The sequence below is a fragment of the Octopus bimaculoides genome, chromosome 7 (genome assembly GCF_046866305.1).
Source record: "Octopus bimaculoides isolate indiv1 chromosome 7, ASM4686630v1, whole genome shotgun sequence".
NCBI lineage: Eukaryota > Metazoa > Mollusca > Cephalopoda > Octopoda > Octopodidae > Octopus > Octopus bimaculoides.
The window spans coordinates 87309941-87324940 of record NC_142934.1 but is presented as its reverse complement, the minus strand read 5'-3'; the positions used below and the strand labels follow the sequence as shown (position 1 = coordinate 87324940).

The window sequence follows — 15000 nt, the reverse complement described above, 5'->3', positions numbered from 1 at the left end:
TCGTCATCATCATCATCATCACCGTCTATTTTTTTCAATATACTCGTTTGATATCCATTTTATTTCATCTTCCGGCCGTATCTCAACCAGAGACCTATGGCACACATATATTAAATGGCGATAAACCTCCAGAGAAGGTGAGCGATTGATGTCAGCGCAAGATTTTGAACTTTGTAGAATGCTGCTTTTCCTGGATTCTGGTCAACACGTTTGTCGGTGCCCTTTCTTTATCATTCCTATGGAACCTAAAACAACAGTAATTGTTTTCGGCAGTTTTTCGAATTCTTTTGCTGAGATGTTTCTGTCAGTTATATCAATTAACTGTGATGTTTTCTGTTTTAGATTTTGATGACGATGTCTGACTTGTTATCATTTATTTATCTGCCTGTATGCATCCCATAATCACATTAAATGGTAACATTCTTCCCTTCCGTGACTGATACTGGAGGGTATTCATACCAGTTCTTAGAGTTCAGGGTATCATAATGACGGCATTTTCTCCCAGTGCTCCCAGAGTTTATATTCTGTCGGGTCTAGGACTAAACGGCCGGCAACGATGCAGTCAAATCTCCCAAGTTTGATATCACAGAGTCTATACTTTATTTCTGCTCCATTGTGCGTGGCACCAGCTTTACATTTCCGACTAACAAGACTTTGATCTTGTACCATTAGGATGAATTCTTTTGTTTCGGTTTTCAAACTAGTGTTCTGCCGCCACTGATGGATTCGTTTCATATCTACATCAGCTTCCCGACCTCGTTTGCGGTAGTTCTCACTCAATAGCTTTTCTTGCAACAGTCTTGACATTTCCTTCAATCTTTCCTGCTTGGCTTTTGTTTTACACCTTTTTTTTTTTTGCCCTTTGTTGCCTAATGTCCTCATTATCATCACTATAACTAGAAAGTTAAGCTCTCCGTTCTATTTATGCACTCTCTTTGAGATTGAGCGCAGTTTCTTATCCTGATCTTTGTGTCGTACCAGCAGTATCATCCAGTCAATGTTATTTTAGATGTACATTTGCAGTCCTATGTGGTCGTTTATTAGCCGTTTCAATTTGGATTGCACCTCTTCTTGCTGGGTTGGTAATCTCAAACAATTTTCAATTCCATTTTTTCAACATTCCTGGTGCTCCTACGTTCATTGATATTGTAACCGTCTCGAGATTCCACATTTTTCGATTTCATTGAGCCAATTTTATATTTTCTGGACTTATTATGAGGCCAACCAGCTGACAGAATCGTTAGCACGCTGGACGAAATGCGTAGCGGAATTTCGCACGTCGGTACGTTCTGAGTACAAATTTTACCGAGTTCGACTTTGCCTTTTATCCTTTCAGGGTCGTTAATATAAGTACCAGTGAAACTCTAGGGTCGATATAATCATCATCGTCATCATGAAAGTGGCAGTATCGTTAAGTATGCCGGGCAAAATGCTTAGCAGTGTTTCGTCCGTCTTTGCGTCCGAGCCAAAATTCCGCCGAAGTCTGCTTATCATTTCGTCCTTCCGTAGTTGATAAAAGAAGGTAAACACTAGATAATCGAATTATCCCATCCCTCGACATGACGATTGTTGTCGCTTTGCGGTATTTCGTCCATCTTTACATTTTGAGGCGGACTTTGCTTTCCATACTTTCGGGTTCGATAAAAGAATAAAAATTATTTCTACTATAGGTACAAAGCATGAATTTTTTTCGGGGAGGAGGAGTTGTCTGGTTGATTACATCGGCACTTGTGCTTGTTGTTGCTGCTGTTGTTCTAAACACTGTTGTTATTATTATTATTATTATTATTATTATTATTATTATTATTATTATTATTATTATTATTATTATTATTATTATTATTATTATTATTATTATTCAGTAGTTTTATTTTTATAACGTGCTTTCACTTCACTACCGAGCGCAGCTCTGTGCGCCTTGGGTATGTGCTGTGGTTTGCTGTGGTGCTCTTATGTTTACTGTATTGAAAGTGTTTTGCGTAGAATGTGTGCAGTACCCAGTAGTGCAATTTTCTGTATGCTATATATATTTGTAAGTCCTGGTGTTTTTGTTATGTATTTGTCTGAATATTTTTTTATTATACCTAAGGCACCTACTATGATAGGAATTGTTTCTGTTTTTAGATTCCACATTCGAGTTATCTCTATTTCCAGGTCTTTGTATTTTGAAAGTTTTTCCATTTCTTTTAGAGAAACGTTGTCATCTGCTGGTATTGAAACATCAATTAGAAGGCATTTTTTTCCTTCATGATCTTTGACAACTATATCTGGTCTATTTGCCTTAATTTCTCTATCTGTGTGTATTGGCATATCCCAGAGTATGGTTGCTTTCTCGTTTTCTGTGACCTTTTCTGGCGTGTGTTTATACCATCTTTTTTCTGTTGCTATTCCATAATGTTGGCATAGCTTCCAGTGTATATAGGTCCCAGCTCTGTCGTGTCTGTGAATATATTCCTTCTTAGCCAGGACTGGGCAGCCAGAGATAATATGATTTATTGTTTCTTGTCGATCTCCACATATTCTACAGTTACTTGTTATATTTCTTTTCATTATGTGTTTTTGGTAATTTCTGGTGGGGAGGCTTTGGTCTTGTGCAGCAATTAAAAATCCTTCAGTCTCTGCTTTGAGTCCTGAGCTTCTCAGCCATTGCTGGGATTTTTCTCTGTCTATTTCTTTCGCATTTAGTTTAGCCCAGTATTTACCATGTAGGGGCTTTTCTTGCCATCGTTTTATCATGGTCCGTTGCTGTTCTAGTTTTAGTTTGGATTTCATTTGTTTTATAGCTTTTGTTGTTTCTTCTTCTTCTTCTTCGTATTTGTTAGGTAGATTGATTTCTTGTTTGTATTTGTCAGCTTCCTTAAATACTGAAAACAGTTTTTTGTTTTGCTCGTGTTTTGTGGCTATTTGTATTAGTTTCCCTTGCTTCTGGAGTAGGTATTTTTGCAGTCCTATGGTGGTTATTTTATAATAGTTTTCTAGCTGTATAAGACCCCTGCCACCTTCTGTGCGTTGTATATATAGCCTTTCTATGTCAGATTTTGGGTGGTGCATCCTATATCCTGTCATTATTTTTCTTGTTTTCCTTCTATTTTACATAGTTCGTTTAGTGTCCAGTTAAGGATGTTGTAGCTGTAGCTTATAACTGGGACAGCTAAAGTGTTGATACCCATTATCTTGTTTTTAGCATTGAGCTCTGTTTTTAGTATTGATCTAACTCGTCTGTAGTACTCTTTCTTTATTTTTTCTTTCATTTGTGTATGTTGTATCCTATCTAGTTCATTGACTCCTAAATACTTATATGGTTGGCTTTCGTCTAGTTCTCTTATTTCATTGGCTTTATCTAGTGTTATATTGCTACTTTTAACTAATTTTCCTCTTTTCAGGGTTGCTTTGGCACATTTTTCTAATCCGAATTTCATTTCTATTTCCTTGGTAAAGCCATGTACTGTCTGTAGTAGTGTTTCTAGCTCTTTGTCGTTTTTTGCATATAATTTTAGGTCATCCATATATAGAAGGTGGCTGACTGTTTTTCCATAGCATTTGTAACCGCATCCAGTTCTATTTAGCAATTCTGTTAAAGGTGTGAGTGCCAGGCAGAACAGGAGTGGAGAGAGCGTGTCTCCCTGGAATATTCCTCTTCTAATGGGGATGGCTTTCGTTTTCACAAGTCCCTCTTTTGTTTGGAGCTGTAGCACTGTCTGCCATTTGTTCATTGAGTGCTCTATGTATTTTATGATAATTGGTGCCACCTTGTTTATGGCTAGTGTTTCCAGAATCCACGTGTGGGGAACACTGTCGAAAGCCTTTTGGTAGTCCACCCAGGCCATACTGAGGCCTTTCTTCTTTCTGCGGCTGTCTTCAGTTATGGCTTTATTGATCAATAATTGATCTTTACAGCCGTATGAGCCCTTGCAGCATCCCTTCTTCTTCTTCTTCTTCTTCTTCTTCTTCTTCTTCTTCTTCTTCTTCTTATTATTATTATTATTATTATTATTATTATTATTATTATTATTATTATAATTATTATTATTATTATTGTTATCATTGTTATTATTATTATCATTAATATTATTATTTCTTTCTCGTTTTTTTATTTTTAAGACATCAGCTTCTACAACAGAAATCAACGATAAACGAATTCGGATCACCCAACTGGTTATTGGTTCTTTGCCTTCTCCTTTCGTGGCTGCTTATATTAGTATGTCTCTTCAAAGGAATACAGTCACTCGGCAAAATAGTCTACTTCACAGCCATATTTCCATATTTCATGCTGACGGTGCTCTTAGTAAGAGGTGTCACGTTAGAAGGTTCTTTAAATGGCATCATCTTTTTCCTGAAGCCTGATTTTAAGCATCTCTTAAAAACAAACGTAAGTATAACTTCAATACATCATTCAATGTTTCGGTTCCATTATTTTTTGATTTTTTTATTACGAAAAAATATTCAAGTTGCTTGCACTGCATAGCAGAATGAATTATTGTCTTTCTTCAGTACGTGCAATATTTTTCTCTTTTTCATTTTCATACTACGGCCAATATGAGCAAAACCTATAAGTAGACTATCCTGCTTGTTGTGTGTATGTATAAGGTCATACTTTCATCATCTGCATTATCAGCATCTGTACACGCTATCTAAAACAGCGAGTATAGTAACATCACATTCTAGTTAAATCGATTTCCAGATTGTTATCAATCTCGATAGTTATATTTTCATAGTTTTTTCCATTTCTCCTAGTCATGCACAACATTCTGCTTCTTCTTCTTCTTCTTCTTCTTCTTATTATTATTATTAATATCATAATCATTATTATTGTTGTTATTAATTTCATCATCATCATCATCATCATCCTCACCATCATCATCATCATCAATGATGATGATGATAAGATGTACCAAAGCAACATTTAATAAAACTAGTAAAGAGTAACAACATCACACTAGATAAAGCAAATGAAATAAGAGAATTAGACCAAAGCCAGATATACAAATATTTAGGAATCAATGAACTAGATACGATTCAACACACACAAATAAAAGAGAAGATAAGAAAGGAATACTATAGACGAGTAGATTAATACTGAAAGCAGAGCTCAATGAGAAAAACAACATAATAGGTATCAGCACTCTAACAATCTCTGTTGTAAGTTACAACTACAATGTTCTTAACTGGACTCTAAATGAACTAATTAAAATTAACAGGAAAAAAAATGATGACAGAATTTAGGATACACCACTCAAAATCTGACGGAGAAAATTCATATATTCAACATATTAAAGGTGGTAGAGGCCTTATACAGCTAGAAAACTATTATAAAATAACTACCATAGAATTAAAGAAATACTTACTTCAGAAGAGAGGAAAACTGACACGACAAGCCACAAAACACGAACAAGCCAAAAATCTGTTTTCAGTCTTTGAGGAAGCTGAAAAATATAAGAATGAAGTCATTGAAGGAAAGAAGAAACAATAAAAGCTGTAGAACAGCTAAAATCCATACTAAAACTGGAACAACAGCGTATATGGATAAAACGATAGCAAGAAAAGCCCCTACATGGCAAATATTGGGTTAGATAAACAGATAAACAAAAAGCAAAGGAAAATCCCAACGATGGTTGTGAAGCTCAGGACTGAAAGCAGAGATTGTAGGAATTTTTAATTCCAGCACAAGATCAAAGCCTTCCCACCAGAAATCATCAAAAATACAAAATGTAAACAAATACAAGTAACTGCAGAATATGTGGTGACGGAGTAAAAACAATAAATCATATTGTCTCTGGCTGCCCAGAATCCTGGCTAAGAAAGAAAATATTCACATACATGACAGAGTTGGGACCTATATGCAGTGGATGCTATGCCAACACTATGAAGTGACAGCAGAAAAGAGACAGTATAGGCACACCCCAGAAAAGGTCACAGAAAATGAAAAAGCAACCATAATCTGGGATATGCCAATACACACAGATAGAGAAATCAAGGCTAACAGACCGGATATAGTTGACAGAGATCACTAAGAAAAAAATGCCTTCTAATCGATGTATCAATAAGGAGCACTCCGTCGGTTATGACGATGAGGGTTCCAGCTAATACGATCAACGTAACAGCTTTCTCCTGAAATTAACGTGCAAGTGGCTCAGCACTCCACTGACACGTGAACACTTAACGCAGTTCTCAGGGAGATTCAGTGTGACACAGAGTGTGACAAGGCTGGCCCTTTGAAATACAGGTACCACTCACTTTTGCCAGCTAAGTGGACTGGAGCGACGTGAAATAAAGTGTCTTGGTCAAGGACACAACGCGTCGCTAGGTATTGAACTGACAACCTTACGATCGTGAGTCAAATGCCCTAACTACTAAACCACGGACCTTCACTGATGTATCAATACCAACAGATAAAAAGTTTTCTCTAAAAGAAACAGAAACTTTCAAAGTACAAAGATCTGGAAATAGAAGTAACTCGAATGTAGAGCCTAAAGACTGAAACAATTCTTATGATAGTAGGTGTATTAGGTATGACATAAAAACATTCAGTCAAATACATAACCAAAACACCAGGACTTACAAGTGTATATAACATACAGAAAATAGCACTACTACGTACCGCACACATCCTACGTAAAACACTTTCAATACATTGAAAATAAGAGCACCACAACACAACACGGGCACATAGCCAAAGCACACAGAGCTGTGCATGGTAGTGTAGTGAAAGCACGTGATAAAAATCCGACTACTGAATAATAATAATAATAATAATAATAATAATAATAATAATAATAATAATAATAATAATAATAAGGGTGGGGAGAGGAATGATGCAAGTAGAACTGCGCTGTAAGGCCTCCACGATAGCAACGAAGAAGTACTTATCTAGTACAGAGGACTGGATGCTGCGGAAGCTTGCAAATTCTCAAGGGAACTTGCCCTTAACCCTGAAGTAGATGAAGAGCATAAAGACACTTCCACGAAAACAGCAAAACGGACCACAGACAGCAAAGAAGAACGAGCAGAAACAAATTGAGGTGCGGTGGAGACAGAAGCCTCTACATAGACAGTATATACTTCAAGGCCGAAATGATGACATAGCTCAAGCAACAGCCCATGAGTGGCGGAGAACCTCAGGACTAAAAGCAGAGATGGAAGGTCTCATATTGGCGGCACAAGATCAAAGCTTGCTTATGAAAAAAATACGTGGCTAACGTCCTTCAAAATGGTTCCGATCCTAAATGGAGAGCCTGCCATAAATTTGATGAAATAATTAACTATCTCGTCTCGGAATCTCCTGTGCTGACAACAAACAAATTCAAAAATCGCAACGGCTGTGTAGGACATTATTTGCATTGGAAAATATGGAGGCATTACAAAATAATCACTCATGCTTACTAGTACGAATATCATCTTCAGCCTGTCTTAATTGAGAATGAAAGCAAACTATGCTGGATCATAGATATAGGATGCCCAGCTGACAACAATGTATGCGATAAGGAAGAAAAAAAAGTCGCTAGGTTAGTTTGGAAGGTTAAACAGTTGTGGTCGATGAAAAAGTTAGCAGTAGTACCAATAATTGTCGGAGCGCTGGGAACAGTGAGAAAAATCTCGAGAAGTGCGTGGAACAAATAGGGGCTGCAATAAGGTCGGAGCACTTGCAGAAAACAGCACTGCTTGGAACCGCTCGAATACTCCGGAAGGTGCTTGGAAAATAAGGGGTGTTACCTTAGTTCACCGGTAGTGAACAGCTGACACCGTAGTACATCTCCAGCGTTAGAAGCTGTGAAAAGGCAATGATAATAATAATAATAATAATAATAATAATAATAATAATAATAATAATAATAATAACAATACAAGTGGAAAATATAGGTGAGATTGGCTGAAGAAAGGAACATTGAAAAAAGAGACTGGGAGCATTATACTGGCAGCGCATAACCAAGCTTTGATCATGAATTGCAGAGTCAACATTAGAAATGAGCGAGTGTCTCTTCTGTGCCGCATCTGTAAAAGAGTTGACGAAACTATAACCCATATCACAAAAGAATGCCCTAAACGTGCCCAAACCACTATAAGTTGTGGCGACATGATAGAGTAGCTAAAGTGCTACATTGGAAACTGTGGGATCTAGAGAGGCAAGACGTGGTATGAGCACAGAGAGTGGTGGAGTGGAGACTAGCAAAATCCACTGGGATTTTCCAATCCAAACTGATCAGGTGCTAGAGCATAACAAGCCGGATCTAGTGGTGGTCGACAAGATGCACCACATGCGCTCTATAGTTGATGTTGCATGCTCCTTCGACCCACAAATAGTCAAGAAGGAAGGCGAAAAAGTAGATATGTGCAATCCTGTTAAGTACGAAATAGTCCGGCTATGGAAAATGAAGAAGGTGAAGTTATTGCTAATTAGTGTTGGGTACTTGCGAACAATATCAGAAGGGATCAAGAGGAATATCAAGGAAATTGGAAAAGAGTGCCCAGTAGAACTGTTACAAAAGTTTTGCCCTCTTGGCACGGCCAGAATAATCAGAAAAGTACTAGATAGTTGAAAAGAACACGCAGCATGGTACCGTGGGCTGCAGCTAGCAGGCCTGCTACGCATGCAAGACTCCAGGAGCGCCAACAAAACCTGTGATAATAAGAAATAATAAAAAAGATTTCATTATTGGAGAGACGGGCTACCAAAAATATTTAGGACAATACCAACAAAATGACTGTGGGAATCTTCAGTAAGCAATTCAAAACAATATTAATTAACAAGAACATTGTCATTGTTAAATATTTCCCCAATAAAGAAAAGCAACACCCAGGGGCAACCAAGAATCCTACAGAACTTAGGTCATCCTGTTCACCGGAAGTGCTGTGACGAATGCCTCTCTGTTCTCTATATTCTTCTGCCTACGTAAAACATTCGCTCGTCCATTCGCTCGCATCCTGTTGCTATGTTCACTCTCCATTTTCACAATATTCTGAGGCGGAATCAGCACCTCACTTTCTGACTTCTTTTTCTTTTACTAAATAGAACTTGAAAACGTCAATGAGAGTTTGGTCATGAAGGAAATGTCTGTCATCGTTACTTACTTTATTTATATTTCTTTTATCAATCTTGTCATTGGTATTTCTATTTTCAATATACTTCCTCTTAATGAACTGATATCTTCAGTAAGTATTTCTTGTTTGTAGACTGCTATCTGACAGGTTCATTTGTAAGAAAATAATTCATGTATAAATTTTGAATAGAGAGTTTCACACAAAGAATCAATTCTGTTTCTGTAAAATATTGGTGTCTTATATGAATTATTGTTCGTACTTTCTACTCTACAAACTTCAATTACTTTCCTTTGTACAAAAAAAATTGAGTTTCTTCGTAAATATTATCGGCGCAGTATTTCTTATTCTTGATTGTTTATAACTAGTTATGAAATTACTGTCCACGAAAGAGACATTCTTGAATAATATTTTCAAAACATGGGATAAGAGAAATATCCTAAAATAAAATACAATATTCAGTTTCATAATTATTGGTTTCTGAGGTAACATTGTTCCTGGCATATTTAATGCGCGGATTATTAAAAAAATAATTTGAAATATATATTCATGAAAAAGGATGTGGCTGGTCGTGAGTATGTGCCATTGAAAAGGCTCAGAAGGGCCGAAATGCATCTGGCGCCCTCGCTACCGCTGGTGGGACGAATGTTTGCCTCCCTCTGATATCTATTTTATTTTTTAACACAAGTCCATAAAAGAGGTTATATCAGACAAATAATCCTGCGACTGGCCTATCGACAAGTGTATACATTAAAAATGACGGAGATGATAATTTTAATTAGATATTGCCTCAATTGCATGGCGAAAAACATTAATATAAAAGATATGAATCACAGAAGTTTCATTTACGCACTAATACGAGAACCAATTTATGATGTTATCGTGTTATGCTGTCGTAAACTGAACATAGACTCAACAGTAAAACAGAGTTAATTCTACCTACGAAACTATGAAGAAGGAAGCGCTTGTTAAATGTACAACACTACACAGTGTTGACGTATAAAACAAGGCTGTTACCTCACCATATTGTAGATAACTTGTATACTCAAGGAATGACATTGGTATAAATTGGTAAAGAGCCAAAGGGCAATCAGTAGTGATTTTATATAACTTATATTAGAATTATTATTTAATACAAACTATACTGAATACATATTTAAATATGCTTAAAAAAAATTATTGCGTCAGATAAATTGTAGTTTATAAAGTATTATAAAAATTGTCCATGAATTGTGGATTAAAACTTTTCTGATATACAAGCGTACAAGTTACTCTGCATTCTCTTCTGATTTAGATCTTCTCGTCGGCTAATATATATATATATATATATATATATATATATATATATATATATATATATATATATATATATATATATATATATATATATATATATATATATACATACATATATATATTTTTATATGTATTTATATATATATATATATATATATATATATATATATATATATATATATATATGCGTATATCTATACATATATATATACACATTCATATTTATGTGTGTGTATGTATACATGTATATATGTATGTATATATATGATTACTTTTATAATAGTAACAAAGGTTTCTATACATACATACATATATGTCTGCATACATACATATATCTGTGTGTGTAGACAATGTATAATACATATGTACACACACACACATACGCACATACATACATATGTATATATGAAGAGAGAGAGAGAGAGAGAGAGAGAGAGAGAGAGAGATAACTTATAAAAACAGTGCTATGTATTTGTTGATATTGTTGACTGCAATTTTTATGTATTTCATAATATTATGTTCTGAAATAACTCCAGCGTTTTGAATCTATTTTTTCCAAAGAAACCCTTCAATATTTGAATTATATATAATATATGTTCTATCCGAAAGGAAAAAAAGAAAACTTTATGCGTTACATATTTCTATATGTCCTTCGTTGCATAGCATTACTATTATGCATATTGTTTTCATTTTCATTCTTCATTTTTCTGGATCTATCTCTTCATTTACCTACGTTTATATCATGTTAATTTATGTATTTTCTAATTTTTCATGTTGTTTACAGGAATTAATATATTCTGGAAAATACACTTTTGCCATTTGCTTTATTTTTCTTTCACGATTTGTTAAAATTTCATAAATGCTTGTCGTTCATATTTACTCTGCTTTTACTAGGCCTTATGTTGGTTTAATAGCTAATAATAATAATAATAATAATAATAATAATAATAATAATAATAATAATAATAATAATAATAATAATAATAATAATAATAATAATAATAATAATAATAATAATAATAATAATAATAATAATAATAATAATAATAATAATAATAATAGTAGTAGTAGTAGTAGTAGTAGTAGTAGTAGTAGTAGTAGTAGTAGTAGTAGTAGTAGTAGTAGTAGTAATAATAATAATAATAATAATAATAATAATAATAATAATAATAATAATAATAATAATAATAATAATAATAATAATAATAATAATCACATTGCACTCCTCTGGAACTTCACCATTCAAACTGACAGAAAGATAGACGCAAATAGGCCAGACATCATACTGAAAGACTTCAGACAAAAATCATGCCTCCTCATTGATATGACTGTCCCAATTGATATAAACGTATCTGTCAAGACCTACCAAAAACTGAGCAAATATAAAGATCTTGAAATAGAAATTAGCAAAATGTGGAATCTGAAGACGAAAACAATACCTATTGTCATAGGTGCCCTGGGAATGACAGCGAAACGGGCTGATTACTACCTAGCTCAGATACCAGGAAACCCCAAAATGGCTGAAGTCCAAAAGATAGTGCTCATGGGAACTGCCCATATCCTACGTAAAATACTGTCTATGTGATCTCAAATTTTAAAGCAAACATAATTTTCTTATGGTTTCTTAAACATTCACTTGAACAAAACTGTACAAATCCAAATATATGGTACCCTAGGCATAACACCTACATGAACTTCTAACTTGTTGTCTCTTGAGGTCTCTGGGTGAGACTTGGATCCAACTTGTACAAATGCAAAACAAAAGTCAAACATAAAATAATAATAATAATAAAATCATCATCATCATCATTCATAGTGTTATACTTATTTCAGATTGCAGAAATCACATAATTAGCTGTCAATAAATAACATGTATTTTACAAGAGCATAAATACAGCAATTAATTTCCGAAATGAAAAGCATACGATACCATTGTATGTCTTCTTTCTCATTTATTTAAATTTTACAGAGGCTCTCCCACATGTTAACAAAATGTTGATATTCTTTTGCGGCGATTAATTCTAAGGGGATATAACATTTATGTATGAATGCTTTAAAAACAATCTATTATGTTTCGATGACAATTAAATAGTTTAGGCAACCTAGGACAGGACAGCGAATACCTGAGATGTCAAAACATTGCCCCAGATATCATCTTGTAAAATGAATCGACCAAATTGGGAGAAGTTGAACGTTCGACATTATATAATCTTTTCTACTCTAGGCACAAAGTCCGAAATTTTAGGGGTGGCGAGCCAGTCAATTAGATCAACCCCCAAGTACGTAATTGTTACTTAATTCATCGACCCCGAAAGGATGAAAGGCAAGGTCGACCTCGGCGGAATTTGAATTCAGAACGTAAAGGCAGACGAAACACTGCTAAGCATTTCGTCCGGCATGCTAATGTTTCTTATTTCTTTATTATCCACAAGGAGATAAACATAGAAGGGACAAACAAGGACGGACAAACGGACTGAGTCGATTACATCGACCCCAGTGCGTAACTGGTACTTAATTTATCGACCCCGAAAAGATGAAAGGCAAAGTCGACCTCGGCGGAATTTGAACTCAGAACGTAAAGACAGACAAAATACCGCTAAGCATTTCACCCGGTGTGCTAACGTTTCTGCCAACTCGCCGCCTTATTCATCATTATATACTACATGACATTTTTGACAACATACGTTGAAGAATTCAGAAACAAGCAGTTTTTTTTTACTGTACATGTGCTGTTATTCATTAAGAATAGCATCACATATGCATTATTAATAACAGGTGCAGGTATGGCTTTGTGGTATGAAATATGCTTCTCAACTATATGGTTCCAGGTTCAGTATCATCTGGAGGCACATTGGGCAATTGTTTTTTACTATAACGTTTGAAAATGAAACCATAGGATGGTTACGGATGGAAGGTTTTACACTCTGTATCTTTTGGGGTCAGAGTTTGTTATGTGCTGAACAACAAAAACAACTTTCTTAAGTAACAAACATTTCCAGCACCCGCGTTGGAGAAACATTACAATCTTGGAACTTTCAGTTTTACTTGGAGTCTCCGGCCGAAAGCATATTTTTTTATTGACTGCATATGCTTTGATTTCTGTCTGGCATGGAATTCAAACTGAAAGCTGGTTTCGTGATAACAGCATCCTCCGATCAATCCTAGGTTTTCAGGCCTGCAGCAGTTCCAGAACACGAAATGTGCGTATATATAATAGAGGTGGATCAATGGAAACAAGATTTTAGTAAAAAAGAGATTCAACACCCTAGTGAGTTGACTTGCTAGAAATATCAGTCAAATTTGCCGTAGACCACAGTCTACTATGTTGAGAACGAAAGGACGTATAGGAAAAAAAAATTCCTAATGGCAAAAACAAATATATAAGATACTGTCATGGCTAGAATATTGTTGCTGCTGTTGTTGTTGGTAGCGGTGCTGGTGATTTACTTTATCTGGGCTAACCAGCAAGAAAACCATCGCCTAAATATGTCCCCAAACTTATCCCCACAGGATTCAAGTGCAATGAACCTAGTATATATAATATCTACTGCAATGATATAAATAAATTCTGAGTTGCATCAAGGTTATATTTCGTTGTATAATCTGATTCAATTCTTCAAATACAAAAGTACACGGGGTGGCCCTCAAGTAAGTTTACGGTTATCAAGTAGGCACTTTAAATTTCTTTTTAAACGTTTTATTACAGTGAAATTTCTATCTTACAATTAACTAAATTAGAATAGTATAATGGTTTCATACTGTTTTATAATTAAGCTCTAAGCTTATATATGAATGGGAAAGACACAGTTGAATAGCTGCAAACCCACTTTTGGGTCACCCTGTATTATATACACAAGTTGATTACAATTACATTTTGGTAGAAATAAATATTTCAGTGTAAGTTCAATTTTACTTTATTCACTTACTTTTGTTATGTTTTTGTTGTAGGTCTGGAGCGACGCAGCAACTCAAATATTTTTCTCTTTGAGCACGGGGACTGGTGGTTTAATAACACTATCAAGTTTTAACAAGTTCAAAAATAATTGCTTGAGAGACTCTATTCTTCTGACATTAATAAATGGTGCAACAAGTATATTTGTCGGTTGCATTGTATTCTCTATCCTTGGATGTATATCTCATGAAAAAGGTGTTCCTGTTTCTAGTGTATCAGGGAAAGGTACGTGATATTTTCATTTAGAATTTTCATTGAAATATTTCCCCAAAATTTAAGCGAAACAGAATAACAAAAAAGATATTAGAAATACAAATAACTTCATTAGACAAAATGACGCCAATGTTGTAGATTTTGTTGCTATTGTGTATACTTTTATCTGCTCTGATTGAGGGGTTATGGCTGAGGCATTCCAACCATGATTCTTTCATTATTTATGTGCGTACTTCCTTCATATTATAATATTGTAATTATTTTAGAAGAATGTCACTATTAATTCCAAGAGGTTGAAGGACACTAAATGGACTTTAACTTTTGTTCAAAACGTCCCGAGGTTCCAGATCTCTAGCGTTCTCAGATTTTATTTGTCAAAGTTCAAATTGTTCTCAAAATATAATTCCATATATATCATATATACATGTGCTTGTGTCATAAGAAGCTTGCATCTCAACCACGTGGTTCTGGGTTCAGTCCCACAGCGTGGCAGTTTCTGCAAATGT

General features: G+C 34.9%; 1 protein-coding gene across 1 annotated transcript in view; it reads left to right on the top strand.

Annotated features, from left to right (window-relative positions):
• Positions 1–15000, top strand: part of LOC106884069 (sodium- and chloride-dependent glycine transporter 1) — a 362819-nt gene that overhangs the window by 288609 nt on the left and 59210 nt on the right. Inside the window, exons 6-7 of the mRNA XM_089355594.1 lie at positions 4102–4369; positions 14278–14506. Of these exons, the coding sequence (XP_089211720.1) occupies positions 4102–4369; positions 14278–14506 (497 nt within the window). The remainder of the gene's footprint in view (positions 1–4101; positions 4370–14277; positions 14507–15000) is intronic.